General features: G+C 37.2%; 1 protein-coding gene across 4 annotated transcripts in view; it reads left to right on the top strand.

Moving 5' to 3' along the window:
- Window positions 1-17820, top strand: part of JMJD1C (jumonji domain containing 1C) — a 313120-nt gene that overhangs the window by 51153 nt on the left and 244147 nt on the right. Inside the window, exon 1 of one of the 4 annotated variants that reach the window (XM_045568263.1) lies at window positions 1605-2092. The exons of 1 other annotated variant lie outside the window; for it this stretch is intronic. In XM_045568263.1, the coding sequence (XP_045424219.1) occupies window positions 1925-2092 (168 nt within the window). In that variant the 5' untranslated portion in view covers window positions 1605-1924. Of the gene's footprint in view, window positions 1-1604; window positions 2093-17820 lie in introns of those variants that run through there. 2 more of the 4 variants (XM_045568268.1, XM_045568264.1) reach the window with 2 other exon arrangements.

Genomic DNA, 17820 nt, shown 5'->3' with positions numbered 1-17820 from the left:
TCACAAAGCAAATCATTGAGGATTTGATATCTGAATTAGGGACCTCCTTGCTGTTTTATTTTTCCACATATTATTTTCACCAGGTTATTTTACTGGCTTCTTAATCTAAATTGACATTTTACAAATCTTAAGTCTGTAATTCTCAAGATATTTTGCTTAGTACAGTGTATACTGAAAGAGTAGACTTGGAAATAAAATTGCCCAAGCAAAATTAAATCTTTCTCTCAACCTGCCAATATGAATTTTTGGATACAGTTTTTCTTTTTTATGTATCATAGGTCTGTTTTTGGTCTTTAGATTGGCAAAATTAGACCAGGATAATTAAAATCCAGCTTGCTTATAATTTTGCTTTCTAACCTATTAGCAGTAGCCATGTTTTCCACTTCAGACTGCCCAGGTTGGGTGTTCTAAAGCAGATAAAAGCCATTTTATGTTTATTTTAAACATTCAGATTACTAGTGTAAACTCCTTTAAAAAGGTAACTTTTTTTTTGGAATAAAGGTTTAGGAAAATCTTGAAGTAACTGACATTTTTATTGGACTAAATTTTTGAAGTTGATTATAATCACTAGCACCACTGAAAAACCACATGAGGTTCTTAAAACTACCTTAAGAAAAACACTAGAAAGTGTTCCTGAAATTGAACTGCTCACTGACATCTGTCGGGAAGTTCGATTTAGAAGAATTCAAGAGTGTGATCAGAGAAGGAGTAATTGTTTCAAGTTGGAGATTTGTGTGTGCATGAGTTATGATGTCCTTATTGGGATTGGATGGGAAGTAAACATAATTTATTTTCTTGAACTGTGATTGGCTAAAATCCTTTTCTTTCCATGTTATTTTCTAATAACTGAATCTGGATCCTTTCCCTGTTTTTATTATCAGAACAGTGTGTTTGTGCTATGTGCCAGTACTAAAAGTACTAAACTTGGCACAGAGACAGTTTGTGAAATTTAAGGACGTTGACAAAAGCCTGCAGTGGAGCGTTTGGCGTTCTTAGGACAAGGCAGTGGCTAGGTGTAAGTATCTGTATAGGGTAAACATGCAGTTAGTATCGCCGCAAATGGAAGAATGAAGGGATGACAGCTTTTTCTTCATTTTCATTTAAAGTCGTGGACTGTTCTCCTGTGACTGAGTTTTGTGGGCTCAATTTTCAGTAAGTGCCGCTCTGCTTTGCTGCTAGTACTGCAGGTCTGCTAATTCCGGCCAACTCCTACGGCGGGTGCCGTGTTCTGAAAAGCAGCGCGCTGGAGAGGAGGCGTTTAACCCGGAGTTTATTTTGTGATCCAGAGCAGAACCAGCACACTTCACTTTCGCCTCACGCCCGCCTCTGAGGAGCAACGAATAGAAAGGGGACCGCAAACGCTTTTACTAGGTGTTGCTGAAGGAGAGCATTCCCTTTCCCTGCGCCCATCTTCCTTCTTTGGTCTTGGAGCAGCCGCAGCCTCTGGAGCTGGGCTGGCTCCGCAGCCGCTGCCGCCGCGTCGGGCACTACTTTCCGTCTGCGGTGGTTCCGCCGACCCTCCCGGCGGCTCCCTCCCCCACTCGCGCCGGCGGAAGGAGACGCGCGGCGCGCTCGCTACTCGCCAGTGGATGGGGAGGCGGAGTAGTACTGGCCACGGCGCTGTGGCGGCGACGGCGGCTGCCGGGGCTGCCTCGGGGCGTCCGACGGCGGTGTAGGGATTTCTGTCAGGTTTTCTGTCGAGCTGTGGTCCAAGGCTGCGAATCTGGGAGTCAAGAAAAGTGTTTGAGACAGTGAGGGACGAGGTCGCTGTGTCCTCTTGGGCAGAGCGGCCGGTGCGCCCCCGGGGCTGCGCTCGCTCGTGGGGCCGCCGCGTCCCTCGGTCCGCTCCGGTCAGTATGGGCGGCCGGTAGGAGCGGGTTCCCCCGCAGCGGCGGAGGCAGCGGCCGCCTTGGCAGCGACGGCTATGGCGGTGGAGACGCGGCCGGAGCTGGTGGGGAAACGGTTCCTGTGTGTGGCGGTCGGTGACGAGGCGCGTCCGGAGCGCGGGGAGAGCGGACGCTGCCGGCGGAGCTGGAGAGCGGGGGTCATCCGAGCCGTGTCACATAGGGACAGCCGCAGTCCGGACCTGGCGGTAAGAGAGCGAGCGCCGCCGTTCCCTCTGCCTGCCTCCGCGCCCGGGTCTCGCAGCCGCACCTCGCTGGCGTACCTCTGGCACCTGGCGCAGCCCGGCCAGCTGGCGGTCACGCCCCTCTGCCGAGCCCGCGGCGGGTTTGCCCACATCCCTCGCCGGGTCACCGCCTCCCTGCGAGTGGCTTCCTCGGCGGCGGCGGTGTCGGAGCAAGATTCCCGGGACGCCCGCGGGGCCCGCCCTGGCCCCTGTCCGGGAGGGTTCGACCGCGGCTGCCCCCTGTGGCGCCTGGACGGCCGCGGAGACGGCAGCGAAAGGCGGAGCTGAAAGCCGGGCGCCGCGCGGGCAGGTGGGGGTAGGGGCGGACCGCTCGCGGCGGTACGGGGCCGGCTTCACTGGCATTTCTTTCCTTGCAAAAGTCTTAATAGTGCAGGGTTTGAGATTTAAAATTTATCCCGCAAGGTTGCCGAAGGGGTGGGAGAAAAGGAAAGATACAAGAGTCTGGTTCTCCTGGCAGTCCTGAGATTCCTGTGTGTTTTAGAGGCAAAGGCCGTGGCGGTGGCGGGGCCCTGATTCATCCTCTACTTAGTAGATGCTTGGCTTTCTAATCGGACTTGGAAAAGAAAATTTTTGGTATGGAGAGTAATAGAAATTAATCTTTCTCTCTCTTTCTTTCCCATAGTGTACTTTTTGTTAGAAACAGATGATACTTTAGAGTCAAGGTGTTCCTGGGTTTTATACTATTTTAAATAAAATGAAAAATAATATTGTAAATTAAAATGTTAAATGCCTTGCAGAATTTAGTGTATTTTTCTTTGCTTTCTTTTCATTACATGTGACACTGTTAAGGTTTTCTTTCAGTAGTGTAGGTGTGTGTATGATTTTGGGATAGGATATGCCTGTTGTGTTCCAAGCACATTCTCACTGGGGGACAGGTTGAATGAAGGTAACAGGCAGAGTAAAGACAAGACATTGACTAGGCTTCCCAAGGTTGATTTATGAACAATAATACGTGAAATGTATTCCTAGTGCCGTGTGACATTTACTTTTTCACTGAAAATTTCGTATTTGGGAATTTTTTCCATTTGTATGTATGCAAGCTTACAATTCCAAATTCATTATAATATCTATACATATACGTACCTATTTTAATATTTTGTACCTGTCTGTCTTAATAGTTTTTGAGTGTCTTTTTGTTATCTCTATGTTTTCATCACTGTAGCAATGATACGGTTTCATACTGAGTTTATTAATGTTGACTTGTTGCAAAATAGGTTTGTTTTGCTAATAGGTATTTTTAATAGGAAATGAGTAGAACAGAGGTAATTTTGAAGATTTGGTTGGTTATTCTGGTTCAAAAAAAGTAGAATCTTAGAAAACATTGCTGATCTTAATGGTTCTAGAAATTACAGCAGATCAATTCAGTCAGTAACTACTTTTATTCGTGTAAAAGGTACTGCTAAATTTATTTCTCATTGTTTTACTCTGATATGAAATTAGCTTGGCTTCTATGTGGAAGCTAGTTAGATTATGGTGTAGCATTTTAAAATTATTTCAGAACCAACACCGAGTGATATTTTGTATTTTCCACAGTATTTTGTTTTAGTAGATACATGAAAATTAGGAAATGCAGTTTTAAATTATGGATATCATTGATGGCAGTCAAGTTATCAAACTGAAATCTATTGAAGACTTAGATACTTTCTTAGTTGAGAATTTAGATGATGTAAAGAGAGAGTTAACATATATCATGTTTGTAAATGGCCGGGTATTAGCTGGGTATTTAAAAATAAATTAAAAAATAACTTATCTGTGGATGGTGGGGATTGACTGGAAAGAACAGAAAGGAGTTTCTTTAGATGATGGAAATGTTTTATGTCCTGATTATTGGTTATATAGGTGTGTATATATTTGTCAAAACTCATTGAAGTGTACACTTAATATCTCTGCATTTCACTATCCAAATTTTACCAAAAAAAGAAAAATGCGTGTTGAACCATAAATGTGTGAACATTTGACATTTTCCTTTATCTAACAGTCTCTATTTCAAAAATGGATGTTATTACTTATAGTGTAATTATAGGTTTTTTTAGCCTAGAATCTAGAATTTTAGATTTGTTTGCAAACTTTCATACGTTTGTATTTCTTAAAGGAAACTTAGGACAGTTAACATCAACATAATGTAATCCTGTTAGACTTTTGTTACTGAAGAGTACATTCTAAAGAGTTTGATCTATTATATGAAAAATGCTGATAAACAGTCAATTTTGTGGGTTTTTTTAAAGTTACAAAATGTATTATTAAAAGTCTGTAAGTATATTAGAAATCTTGGTTGTACATGTAAGTGGCATATGATTTGGAAGGATAACTATCAAAACTTGAAAGGAGTTTAGGCAATACTGTGTTTTAAAGATTTTTATTTTTGGTCTTACGTGTGAGGAATTACCATGTGCATTAATTTCCTGTCACTGCTTTAAGTAACAAAACCTTGGTGGCTTAAACTATGCAAATTTACAATATTGCAGTTTTGTAAATGTCACATGGGGTCTCACTGGACTAAAATCAAGGTGTGGCAAGACTGTGTTTAAGAGAGATCTGTTTTCTTTCCTTCTCTAGTTTTTAGAAGCTGCCCATATTCGTTGGTTCATGGCTGCCTTCCCCCATCTTAAGAGCCAGCCAGGTTGTATCTCTCTAACCTTCTTTCCTAATCATCTCCCTCTGACTCTCCTGCTTCCATCTTTCACTTTTAAGTGCCTTTGTCATTACATTGATAATCACTCAGATAATTCAGGATAATCTCACCGCCTACTGATTAACAACCATAACTCCATCTGAACCTTAATTCCTCTATGCCATGTGATGTAAGAGTTACAGGTTCTGAGGATTAGGATGCGAATATCTTTAGGCTGGCATTCTTTTTTTATTTAATTTTTAATTATTATGGGTACGTAATAATTATATGTATTTACAGGGTACATGTGATGTTTTGAAACAGGCATACAATGTGAATTAATCAAATCAAGGGAATTAGGGTAGCCAGCACCTCAGGCATTTATCATTTCTTTGTGTTAGGAACATTCCAGTTCTACTCTTTTGGTTATATTAAAGTATACCCTAACTTGTTGATTATAGTCACTTTGTTGTGCTATCAAATATTGTTCATTCTATCTATCTGTATTTTTGCTAATCATCTCCACTTTATCTCCCCCTCCCTGCTACGCTTCCCCGCCTCTGGTAACGGTAACCATCATTCTACTCTGTCTTCATGAGATCTGTTTTTAATATTTAGCTCCCATATATGAATGAGAACATTCGAGATTTGTATTTCTGTGCTTGGTTTATTTCACTTAACATAATGTTCTCCAGTTCCATCCATGTTGTTGCAAATGGCAGGATTTCATTCTTTTTTGTGTCTGTATAACTGTCCACTGTGTATATGTACCACAATTTCTTTATACATTCATCTGTTGATGGACACTTAGGTTGTCCATCTTGGCTTTTGTGAATAGTGCTATAGTAAACGTGGGAATATAGATATCTTTTTGATATACTAAATTCCCTTTTGGATATATACCTACCAGTGGGATTGCTGGGTTATATGGTAGGTTTATTTTTTAATTTTTTTGAGAAACTTCCATACTATTCTCTGTATGCACTAGTTTACATTTCCACAAACAGTATGCAAGGGTTCCCCTTTCTCCACATCCTTTCCACCATTCATTATTGCCTGTTTTTTTGATAAAAGCCATTTTAACTGGGGTGAGATAACCTATTGTAGTTTTTATTTGCATTTCTCTGGTGTCTAATGATGTTGAGCATTTTTTCATATACCTGTTGGCCGTTTGTATGTCTTTTGAGAAATGGCTATTCAGATCCTTTGCCCATTTTGTAATCGGATTGTTTGATTTTTTGGTATAGAATTGTTGGAGCTCCTATATATTCTAGTTATTAATGCCTTGTCAGATGGGTACTTTGCAGATATTTTCTCCCATTTTGTGGGTTGTCTCTTTCCTTTGTTGATTGTTTCTTTTACTGTGCGGAAGCTTTTTAGCTTATGATCCCATTTGTCCAATTTTACTTTGGTTGCCTATGCTTCAGGGGTAATACTCAAGAAGTCGTTGCCCAGACCAATGCCTCAAGTGTTTCTTCAGTGTTTTCTTTTAGTAGTTTTGTAGTTTCAGGTCTTAGATTTAAGTCTTTAATTCATCTTGATTTGATTTTTGTATATGACAGGAAATAAAGGTCTAGTTTCATTCTTCTGAATATGGGTATCTGGTTTTCTGGGTTGGCATTATTCTTACCACACCATGGCAGCAAACATATTCAGTATGTACAATGTGAACATACATAATTTGATACGAATAAATTAAGATTAAAATTTATTTTTTCATGCCAAGAGTTATAGTGATATCACTCTTTGATCTCCTAGGTAATAAATTTAATTACTAGAATTTTATTAGATTATGTTTAGATAATTTCAAATATTTTGTTGACTTTTTAAAAAAATATCTTGGCAACCTTTTGGATTATCTATATTGGAATTATCTTAACCAACAAAAGACCTTATCTGAACCCTTTTTGTACAGGAGGACCAAGTTGTTGAAGAAGTTGAAATGTATATAACATGAGGCTTCTTCCTATTGAATTCTTTTTTTAGCCCCATTAGTTAGCAGTGTTCTTGACTTGGCATACATTGTTGACATTCCTACTGCTCTACTTTTTGAGGAACTTTTCTAGGAAATTGATAGTATTCTGGATGGAAAACTGGCAGTTGAGAAGTACTGTTGTGTAATTTTCATCCTTACATAATATCGTCATGTTCCTTAAAGAGCAAACATTGATTTACTCTTAGCTTTTTACTTAGCTTCTATTCTTGAACTCAGTCTCTTGTTTGTTCATCCATCCATTCACGCACCCACTCACCTATCTTTCTTTGATGCTTAGGGTGATTGCATCACTATTTTCAAGCCAGCCTTGTCTGAAGTGTGAGTATTTAAGAAAATGTGTCTGGATTTTTCCATACAGAAAAGGAACAAAAAAATTATACTGTGTTTCAAAGACCCAAACCCATAAATTTGCTTGTATTTGGGGGATAACCTGGGAATGCAGATTTTAAACAGTCTTGAGCTGCATACCAACAGATAAGTTACTTTGTAAAACCTGTGTGTCTAAATATAAATAATATTAATGTTTAGGAAATTTAAAGTGATTTATGATTTTTTGTTTTTTTTTTAAAGACAGTCTCACTCTGTTGCCCAGGCTAGGGTGCTGTGACATCAGCCTAGTTCACAACAACCTCAAACTCCTGGGCTCAAGCAATGCTCGTGCCTCAGCCTCTGGAGTAGCTGGGATTACGGGAACATGCCACCATGCCTGGCTAATTTTTTTTTTCTATTTTTAGTTTCCCAGCTTATTTTTTCTATTTTTGGTAGAGACGGGGTCTCACTCTTGCTCAGGCTGAGTGATTTATGATTGAAGTGTCTGTAAGTAAGCCCTTTTTCATTTTTAGATCTATACATTTCTGCCCAGCTCTCTCATTCAGTAAGTTTCCAATTGAGTTGGTAGCATTCGATTTCCTTATACGTTTTGTTAGGGTAGTTCTTCAGGTCAGTCTGACATTTATGTCCTGGTCTTGAAGTGTTGATAATGCTAATTATGAATGTGTGAATCATTTTTATTTCATTGGTCAACATGACCTTGATAGGTTAATTATAGGCAAAATTGATTTAGCTAGTGGGTGAAAACACTATGTCTGATTTAAGTACAGAGATTATTTTTTACCTGTTCTTGCATTTGTTGTTGCGATTAGTCCTAAAGACTTGGATATAGAAAATGATATACTTGTGGTGGAATATAACTTGTGCAGTTGTTAAACATTATCTAGTTTTAGAAGAAGGTTATCACCTGCTAAAAGGTGTTAATTGTGTTTCTATGTAAAATTAAATAAAAGAACTGTTTTTTTTTCTTTTGACATGTGGTATATACATTCTGGCATATATATTGGTTGCATTAATTTAAAACAGAGAATGTTTTCATTATGGGGTAATTGGACTTCAGAAATTTTACCATGAGAAACTTGGTCTTTTTTATATAGGGATATCATTGCATTTGAAAGTGAAAATGTATCCTAGATAGTTCAATGTAATTGAAAGCATATAGGCTATTTTCCTATGTTTATAGATTTTATATATTATTTTTTTGACAATCTTAAGATAAGTACAAAGAATGTCCTCAACTCTCAGACTCATACTCTTTCCTCTTCACATATTTAGTACAGTACCTAGCATTTACTTCTGTGTTCAGTAAATATTTATTGAGTGGTAAATAAATGTAAACCATAAGTTTCTGGGATATATTTTAATCCATACTATTCATCTCAGTTATCTATTTACTCTTAATTGTGAATCTCATTTCTTTTGTGGCATTGTGTACCTTTCCTCCCCAGCATCCATTCTTTTATCCATTGTGTGGTTTGCAGTGGTCCCCAACCTTTTTGGCACCAGGGACCAGTTTCATGGAAGACATGGTAGGATGGTGAGTAGATCTCAGGTGATGATGCAAGCAATGAGGATCACTCGCTCCAGCTGTGCGAGGTGGGGGGGACTCCCCCCTTCTTAAGTTTCATAGAAGATATCCATGGATGAGGGGGAAGGGCAGGAGGAATGAAGCTCTATAGCCTGGTCCCTAACAGGCTGTGGACCAGTACAGGGGTTGGGGACTGCAGGACTAAAGGATGGGCCATAATTTTCCTAAGCCAATCAGCAAATAGAACTCCCCTAGCTGTGTGGATGGCTGCAGGCCCTAAATGGATCCGGTCAGAATGAAGCCAAGGATAGTTTTGTGTGGGTGTGAATCTGGATCTGCTGGAGCCATTTTCCTACTTTAAGGTAAACCAGTTTGAAGACAAAACTGAGACACCAGAGGTTAATAGAGTTGACAAGGACGCAACAAAAAATGTTACTGATCAGATTTTTATTTTTGAAGCCTGTGTACTACTGTTGGATTTTTCAGTTAGGGGATTTTTCATTTTGGGACAATAAATTTACTTGAAGTTGAAGCCTGTTTTGGTTGGTTTATCTTTTCCTTGGAAGCAAAAGCATCACAACTGATACACGTGACAGTATTTCACTCCACTTTTTTTAAAAAAACATTTGAAAGCAGTGGCATTTTCTTGACACTCTTGCATTTTTTGTTTGATGTTAAGACTTTAGAATTTTCTTGTACTTTGTATAATTTCAGTGAAGATTTTCTAGAAGGGTATTATGGTGATATATTCTGCTTTAATGTGTGCCGATGTATCCCACAGCTTTGAAAAAATTAATGTATGTAAAATATAAATGTCTAAGTTTCCAAATATTTAAAAATAAGAAATAACATTGAATTTTTATATTAAGAAATATGCCATAAACCTCTCACAATGAAGTAGAAATGTCAGGAAAGAGGCATCGTTAATATTTCAGAAATTAACTAGAAATGTCAACCTTTACTTTTTAGTTCATACACCATATGTGTTTATACTCTTTTTTGGCCAGATAAATAAATAACTGCAGATCCATTATTCCTTATCTGAAATTCTGAAATCCAAATAGTTACAGCAGCTAAATAATTTTAATGATTCATTTAGAAGCAAAAGCTAACTGAATGAACTCATTTTGTAGTGGAACCTAATATTATTTGAATACTTTTGTAGGAGAAATATTAATGTGCTTAATTTTAGGATTCTCTAAACCCTGCAGAGGTGTTACGTATTACCTAGGACTTGCACTCTGTCACCATAAATCAACACTGTAATATATGCTACGTTTAATTTTATGAAATCCAACAAATTTTTGACACCAAAAATATCTAGCTGGAAGAGTTTTGGATGAGAGATGGTTATTTGAATACTAATATTGATAATTTTTAATGGTAGCAATTTAGTGGCAACAAATACTGCTAGTTTTATTTATTTTGAGATTCGACAGTGATCAAATGTCTGCTCAGATAGTTTCTTCCAGTGTGAATTTTAACAAACTTTTACTTGATATAAAATTCTTAATCTGACAAATTTATTTTATTTTTATTTTTTGCTCTGTTGCCCAGGCTGGAGTGCAGTGGTGGGATGTTATTAATAGCTCAATGCAACCTTGGACCCCTGGGCTCCAGCAGTCCTCCCACCTTAGCCTCTACAGGCCTGTGCCACTGTGCCCAGGTAATTTTTTTTCTTTCATTTTTTTGGAACAAGGTCTTTCCATGTTGCCCAGGCTGGTCTTGAACTCCTAGCCTCAAGTGATCCTCCTGCCTCAGCCTCCCTAGTAGCTGAGATTATAGGCATGATCCACCATGCCTGGCTCTGACAAAGAAATTTTTAAGGATTACATAATTTACCCTTATATCAGGGAATATTTTCTTAGCTCTTTTCTTCATTTTATTAAAGTATACTATAGAAATTTTTTAGATTAGTGATTTCTAATTTTACAAATGGTGCAATTGAGTAAAATCAAATGTTTAATTTTGATGAGTAATACAATGTTGATAAACTTTTTTGTTGTCTGGAATGAAGGCATGGACTTTGGGGATAAGACCTAGATTATAACTGGGTAAATTGTTTACAGTGTGACCTTTAATTTCTTCATGTTAGTTTCCTTATCTGTATAGTAGAGCTGTTATGAGGATTACATGAATTGTGTAGCAAAGACACTAATAGTCGACACTTATTTTAATTCTTTGATTTGTTTCTTCAAATTCTGTGTGTGTGAAGTTGGTTTCCCATGTTGATTGGTATATTCATTAGCTTTATGAATATATATTTCCTTAATCTCTGAAGAATAAAAGAACTTAAGAGTTTTCATCACACAACCAGTGAGTGTCAGGGCAGTAATTTGAATACAAATTTCTGATTCCAAATCCAGTGTCTCTATACTGTGCCTTATTGGTTCTCCAAATGGTTATATTTCACAGGCTCTCAACAACAACAAAAAAAGCCCCTTTAATTGCTATGATATATATTCTTTCTGAGCCTTTTCTTTCTTGATTTCTCTAGGTCCCTGGTTCAAGTCCTCTTGGGCTGTTATTTCTCCTTCCTTCCCTGACTACAGTTCCTCCCATCTTAATTTGGTGTTAGAGGTTCAGTCCTTGGCCTACTGTTGCTTGGTTTCTTTAAATCTTGTTATTCCCCTTGAAGAATTATAGTGCTTTGCATAATTACTCACAGATCTGAAATTTAACCATTGGACTTTCTTCCATTCAATTTGATCTATAAAATCTACCTTTTTTGACAGCTTTACACGAATGTCCCATATTTGGGTTTGAGAAAATGTATCTAAAAGATAATTTATTATCTTCATGTGAAACCAGCTGCCCTTTTGAGATTTAATTTGAAGTCTTACCTGGGCTTGAAAACTCTTTTCATCTTTTGTTCCCCCTACCTTGAATGTAGGCATTTACTCATTTCTGCGAATTTCTTCCTTCAAATTAAAACCTGCTTGCCCATCTACATTCTTTTTAATTTGTACTACCAGTAGATCCAAACCTTCCTTCCCCAGGCATGTATTAAGTGATCTTTTAACTTTTAAGTCTCTTCCCTGTCTGTTCTGTTCAGTGTGAACAGATTTCTTATCCTGGATTTCTCTTTAGCTCACTTTTCCCCCCGTTAGTACTTTTTTCTTTGCTTAACTGATAAAGTCCAAAATCACATTTTCTAAGAGTGCTTAGACTTGTCAGTCTTACCTCTGTCCTTTTTGAAACTTAAAATTCACAAATCTTCTACACAAACTGTTGTGGTTTAGTGAAAATGTTTCTTTGCAATTTTTTAAATGTTATGTGTAACCCACTGTTTATAAAATCATAAAATGCATTTTATGTTTCCTTTCAAATTTCATTTGCTAATAGTTTCTAATGTGAAACTGATGTTAGGCATACTCCCTTTTTTAAAAAATGGTGTCTGTGTTGCATGAATTGAGTTAAAATGGGAAAACATACTTAATGAATCAAATAATGTATAAAGTATCAGTTAATTCCATTTGCTTCCATGAAAGACAAAATCCGATTTTAGGAGCATTTTACGCAATGTTCACTGTGTAAATACATTCCAACATCTGGAAGTACATTTCTTGGATTCTAAGATATTTATTTTCCACATTTCAAATGTTTCACAGTTTACATTCAGATCATGTCAAAAGTGACTTGTTTAACCACTACATAGAATATCAAGTAGCAATATTCTGTTTGTAGTGCTATACAAAGTTTGTGAACTCATTCTGTAGAACTTTTCAGTCAGTACCTCTTTAAACTCTTAATTAATTGAGGCTACCATAGAGCTTTGATTTATGTGGGTTGTATCTATTGATACTTACTATATTATAATAAAAATTAAAACTGAAATTTTTAAAACACAAAAACATATAAGCACACATGCCATTACCTGTCAGCTGTGATACTACACTACAGGTAACCTACTGCTCTGTATGTTGATGAAAGAATGAGTTGAAAAGGCAAATAAAATAATGAGTTAGTATTATTATGAAAAGTTTTTATCTTACGCATTCTTTTGTGCCTGAAAACCTGGTGAAGATGTGTTCATCTAGTTGTCTCTTTAGTTGAATTATTTACATTGGTTATTACTGTAAGTGGTTGAATTTTAAGTTGAATTTGGCTTCTTCAATATCATTTCAAATTTCGTCCAGTATTTGCTATATTGCTATGAAAATTAGAAGATCGCCTATAACATGCCAGAGAATGTTAACATGGCAGTAGAACTAGTCAGCATTCCTAGAATAGACTTTAGAATTTTTCTAAGCTAGGAGAGGTCTGTGTGACTAATTCATGTCTTGTGAAAGACTGACACTTAGGAGCTGAAACATCTAATCCATCTGTTAAAATTATGAGTTTAAGATTTAAAAAACATTTTTAGGCTCAGAGGAATATCAAAGAAGGAAGCAGTATGTTAATGTATGGATAAATTATGCATTATCATTCAGTATAAAATGGCTTTATGTATATTTAATGTAGGAGTTATTTCCTCCCTAAATTGTTAGTCCATAGATGGAATCTTAGTATTGAGGCAATATAGTGCCAGGTAAAATATTTGTAAAACAATTTAAAGTTGGTAAACTATTCCGATATGTTGAATAGCATCATACTATTATTTGGTCTGTGTTCTTTTTCTTCTTTCAACTCACCTTGCTAAAACCATGTAGATCTTATTTTAGATTGTTTCCATTATTCCTTAAAATGTTTTATTACCTTAACTTTCAAAATCGCTGATGATATTTTAATACCAAAGTGAATTGTTTTAAGGGAAACTATTTTACTTTACATTGTTCATTTGAATAAAGAGAGTAAGTAGTGAATATGAATATAGACTATATGCATCCCATCTTTTTATAATGGTTTTGAAATATATAAACATATACACATTTATAAAAATAAGTACCCTTGAAATATAAAGTAATAAAGAAGGAAAAAAGTAAATAAACTTACAGAGAGTTAATATAATGTTGCATTAAATTTACCTCTGAATTTCTTAGTGTTCAGAACAAAATAAGAATTGTGATGAATTAAGGTATCATTGATTTTCAAAGTGTTTTTCAGTAAGCCTCACTGTCTTTTTGGATTGCTTTCTTGGATCCCTTGGAAAAGTGAGTGGCCAGAGGGTGTAGGAGACAAGGAAGAAACCTGAGAGTACTGAATTCTGGTCCTCATCCCCTTCAATTAGAACACCTATTGAATTTATCAATTGTATTTAATAGTGATTCCTTAGGCCAAAAAAATTCTTTTTCGGAGAGAAGGAAATAAGCCATTCTTAAAGAGAGAAACTTTTCCTGAAAGGAAATCAGAAACTGGTAGCTTATAAAAGGTTATACAAAGAGAAACAAGCATTGAGTAACTCTTTCTTGGGAAATAAGAAAAGAAGGTTTAATTATGAAGTGTCACTTGAGGATATTCTTGCAAGAGATTCAAAAAATGTCCAGGTATGTAATTTTTTAGTGATCAGTAGATTTCAGAGGAGAAGAACCTGATATATATGACTGAAATCAGTGATTATCAACTTTTTCCTTTTTGTATTCATTGCAATCTCTTGGTGGATAGGGTTAAGCTTTAATGTGCATATGTTGCAAAGGTAGGAATTTCCTGGTGATTTCAGGGAAATCGAAATCCGTACCTTTTAAAGAAAATGGTCTCTGTTGTATTTTTGGCTCCCATGGCCTGTAAGGTGTTTGATATACAGACTGTACTCAGTTTCTTGATTCTTTTTATGACTTGAGCCCACTCTAGCTAGCTAATACTTGGTTCACTTTGCATCTAGGGCATTATGCTCACCTTGTTTTTCTCCTACCTATCTTGCCTCTCCTTTGAAGGTTTTCTTCATTTTTACAGTTCTTTAAGGACTCATTTCTTGGACCTCTTTTATCTACACTCTTGTCTTTGGCCATCACATCTAGTCTTATAACCTTAAATACTATCTATATGCTATTGACTTCCACGTTTATATCCTAGTTTGGGTCTGTCCCCTAAACCCTAGACTCATATTTAAACAGCCTATTTTCTCCATGTGGTTATCTAATGGGCACCTCAAACTTATCTACAACTGAGCTCTTGGTATGAACTTGCTTTACTCTTGAGTCTTCACCATCCAATAAATGGTAACTCCATCCCTCTAGTTCAGGTCCCTGGCAATCATCCTTGACTCCTTTCTTTCACATCCCACATCCAGACTGCCAGCAAAGTCTTGTGGGTTTTACCTTGAAATTAAATCCAAAATCTCGACATATCTCATCTCTTCTATTACTGCCATACTGGTCCATACCGCCATCATCTTTTATCTTTTGCCTAGATTTTTTTTTTTTTTTTTTGAGACAGGGCTTACTTTGGTGCTCAGACTAGAATGCAGTGGTGCTATCATAGCTCACTGCAGCCTTCAACTTCTTAGCTCAAGCAATCCTCCTGGCTCAGCCTCCCAAGTAGCTGGAAGTACAGACATGAGGCACTGTACCTGACTGATTTTCCAGTATTTTTGTAACTATTTTTGTTAGCTTTTTAAACTAGTTATTAGTAGCTAGATATCCAGCTGCCTCCTAACTAGTTCTCCTTACCCATAAAAGTCTATACTGCCTGTAGCAAGCAGTCAGATCGTGTCACTCTTGCGGTCAGATGCCTTCAAAGGCTTCTAAATTGATTCATAGTAAAAGCTGAAGACCTTACAATGGCCTAAGAGACTCTTCAATAATTACTTGTTTAAATTGATTAAGATATAAAGAAGTGTAGAATTTTTGGAAATTTATCTTTAATTCTTTGAGACACATTACTTTTATTATGCAAAAACTAATAATAAAAGAGAACTTTGCTATATGTTTAAATGAAACTAGAAATTTCTCCAGTCAATTGTTACGAATTGGCTCTCAATAAATGTTTGTTGAATGCATAAATATCAAGTATTGATTATGTGGTCAGCATTGTAGACTAATTTAAAATTTAAGAAGTAAACACATTCACAAGGAATTTATACTTCTAGTAGAAAGGTGATCAATGTATTCAGTTGTTAATGTATGCTGCTGTATACAATTGTGGTATAATAAGAACTATATACTTGGTATTTGTTCCCTGTTCCTGGCACAGACTTTCTAATACCCTTGGAATTTCCTGAGTGATAAAGGTGATAGGAGTGTCTTTTGTTCTATGAGACAACCCTTGGTGGCCTTCTGGATAGCTTCAGGGTGGGAGCTGGTCACTAGAAAGACCAGGCTTTGGTTAGAAGCTTGGGACACTCTCATTCCCAGCCCCCAACCTCTAGGGAGTGGAGAGGGGCTGGCGATAGAGTTAATCACCAGTGATTACTCCATCACATCGTGGGTATGTAATAAAACTTCTGTAAAAACCCTTAAACAATGGAGTTTGGAGAGCTTCTAGGTTGATGAAACCTAAAAGTGCTGAGAGGTTGGCACATTGAGGGAGGAGGGCATGGAAGCTCCCCTACCTCCTACCTTGCCCTATGCATTTCTTCCATCTGGTGGTTCCTGAGTTGTATCCTTTATAATAAACCAGTGATAGTAAGGAAAGTGCTTTCCTGAGTTCTGTGAGTTACTGTAGTAAATTATCAAACCTAAGCAGGGGGTCATGGGAACCCCTAATTTATAGATGGTGAATTGGTCAGTCAGAAATTTGTGTGACCTCATACAGGTGAGTGGTGTATGAAGTAATGGCAGTCTTGTGGGACTGAGCCCTTAAACCTGTGGAGTCTGGTGCTAACTCTGGGTTGTTAGTGTCAGAATTGAATTGAACTGTAGGACAGCTAGTTGGTGTTGGAGCATTGGAGAAGTGATGTTGAAGAAGACACCATGTACTTGGTGTCAGGAGGGGAAAAAAACCTCAACGATTAAGGATTAATTATGTGTTCATTTTAAATGTTATAAATATTAAAAGAAAGGACATTATGAAAATGTGGTGTTATTATATTGTCTATGATAGGAAGGCTTCATGGAGAAACTGGATTATAAAAGATGGGTAAGAGTTGTGTTTGATGAAGAGACTGTATTCCAGAGATTGGAGTTAAGTGAATATTGGCTTGGAGGCAGGAATATATTTGGCATGTAAATAGAAACACTTCAAAAATTTTTATGCCATCTTTTCTTTAAAACCTTACCTTCATTCTGTAATTACATTTTGAATTATAAGGCATTTCTCTTCTTTTTTGGCAATAAGGCATTTATTTTATGTACACTATATGCATAACACTCTACTGAATTTGTAGAAGTTACAGAGGTAAAATGAACTAAGTCTCTTTTTAGAAATTTTAAGTTTAATGGTGCCTTGGAGTCAAATCCAAAATAACAAACACGAATGTATACACGTACACCCATACATTCATAACTGTCTTTATGTATTTTATGTGTCCATGTAATATAGTTTAAACTGGGTTATAAGTTCTCTGGTATCCTAGGTTTATTAGAAGTAACTGATATCCAATTGATATATACCCAATGTGAGGATAGGACTAGTAAGAACTTTTATAGCAGGTCCAAAAATTATTGACTTTCTTTATTCCTGGTAATCTAGGGCACTGTACTTCTGGACATGTTCACTACTGTCTTTAGCATATAATGGCAAGGCTGGGCATGGTGGCTTATCCTGTAGTCCTAGCACTGTGGGAGGCCAAGGTGGGAGGATCGCTTGAGGTCAGGAGTTCGTGACCAGCCTGAGCAAGAGCGAGACCCTGTGTCTACTAAAAATAGAAAAATTAGCCGGGCATAGTGACATGTGCCTGTTGTCCCAGCTACTCAGGAGGCTGAGGCAAGAGAATCGTTTGAGCCCAGGAGTTTGAGGTTGCTGTGAGCGAGGCTGACGCCACAGCGCTCCAGCCCAGGCAGCAGAATGAGACTCTGTCTTAAAAAAAATAAAATAAAAAAACATATAATGGCAAAACCTACCTCTCGGTTAGATCAGCCTTCCTGACTCTTTAGGCCATATTTTTGGTTGCTTGTCTATATATCATTTTACCAAGTATGACTGTTTATTTAAGATCTCACCAGTTATCTCCACCAGTACATTTATCATCTTAGATATATAGCCCTCAGAATAATGCTTAACAAATAAAAAGTGCTATGTAAATATTCTTAAATGTATGTAAATGTTGCATAAGTTTTATCTATTTGCCTCTCTCATGCTTCAAAAATGCCAATACTGTACTGTGACAATGAGAAAAGGAGGAATGAGAGGAGCAGAATACAAGGTATTTATTAAAGTTATACCTACAG

The sequence above is a fragment of the Lemur catta genome, chromosome 14 (assembly GCF_020740605.2).
Source record: "Lemur catta isolate mLemCat1 chromosome 14, mLemCat1.pri, whole genome shotgun sequence".
Taxonomy (NCBI): Eukaryota; Metazoa; Chordata; class Mammalia; order Primates; family Lemuridae; genus Lemur; species Lemur catta.
Note: the sequence above shows the minus strand (reverse complement) of the source record. Positions and strands in the feature narration are given on the sequence as shown.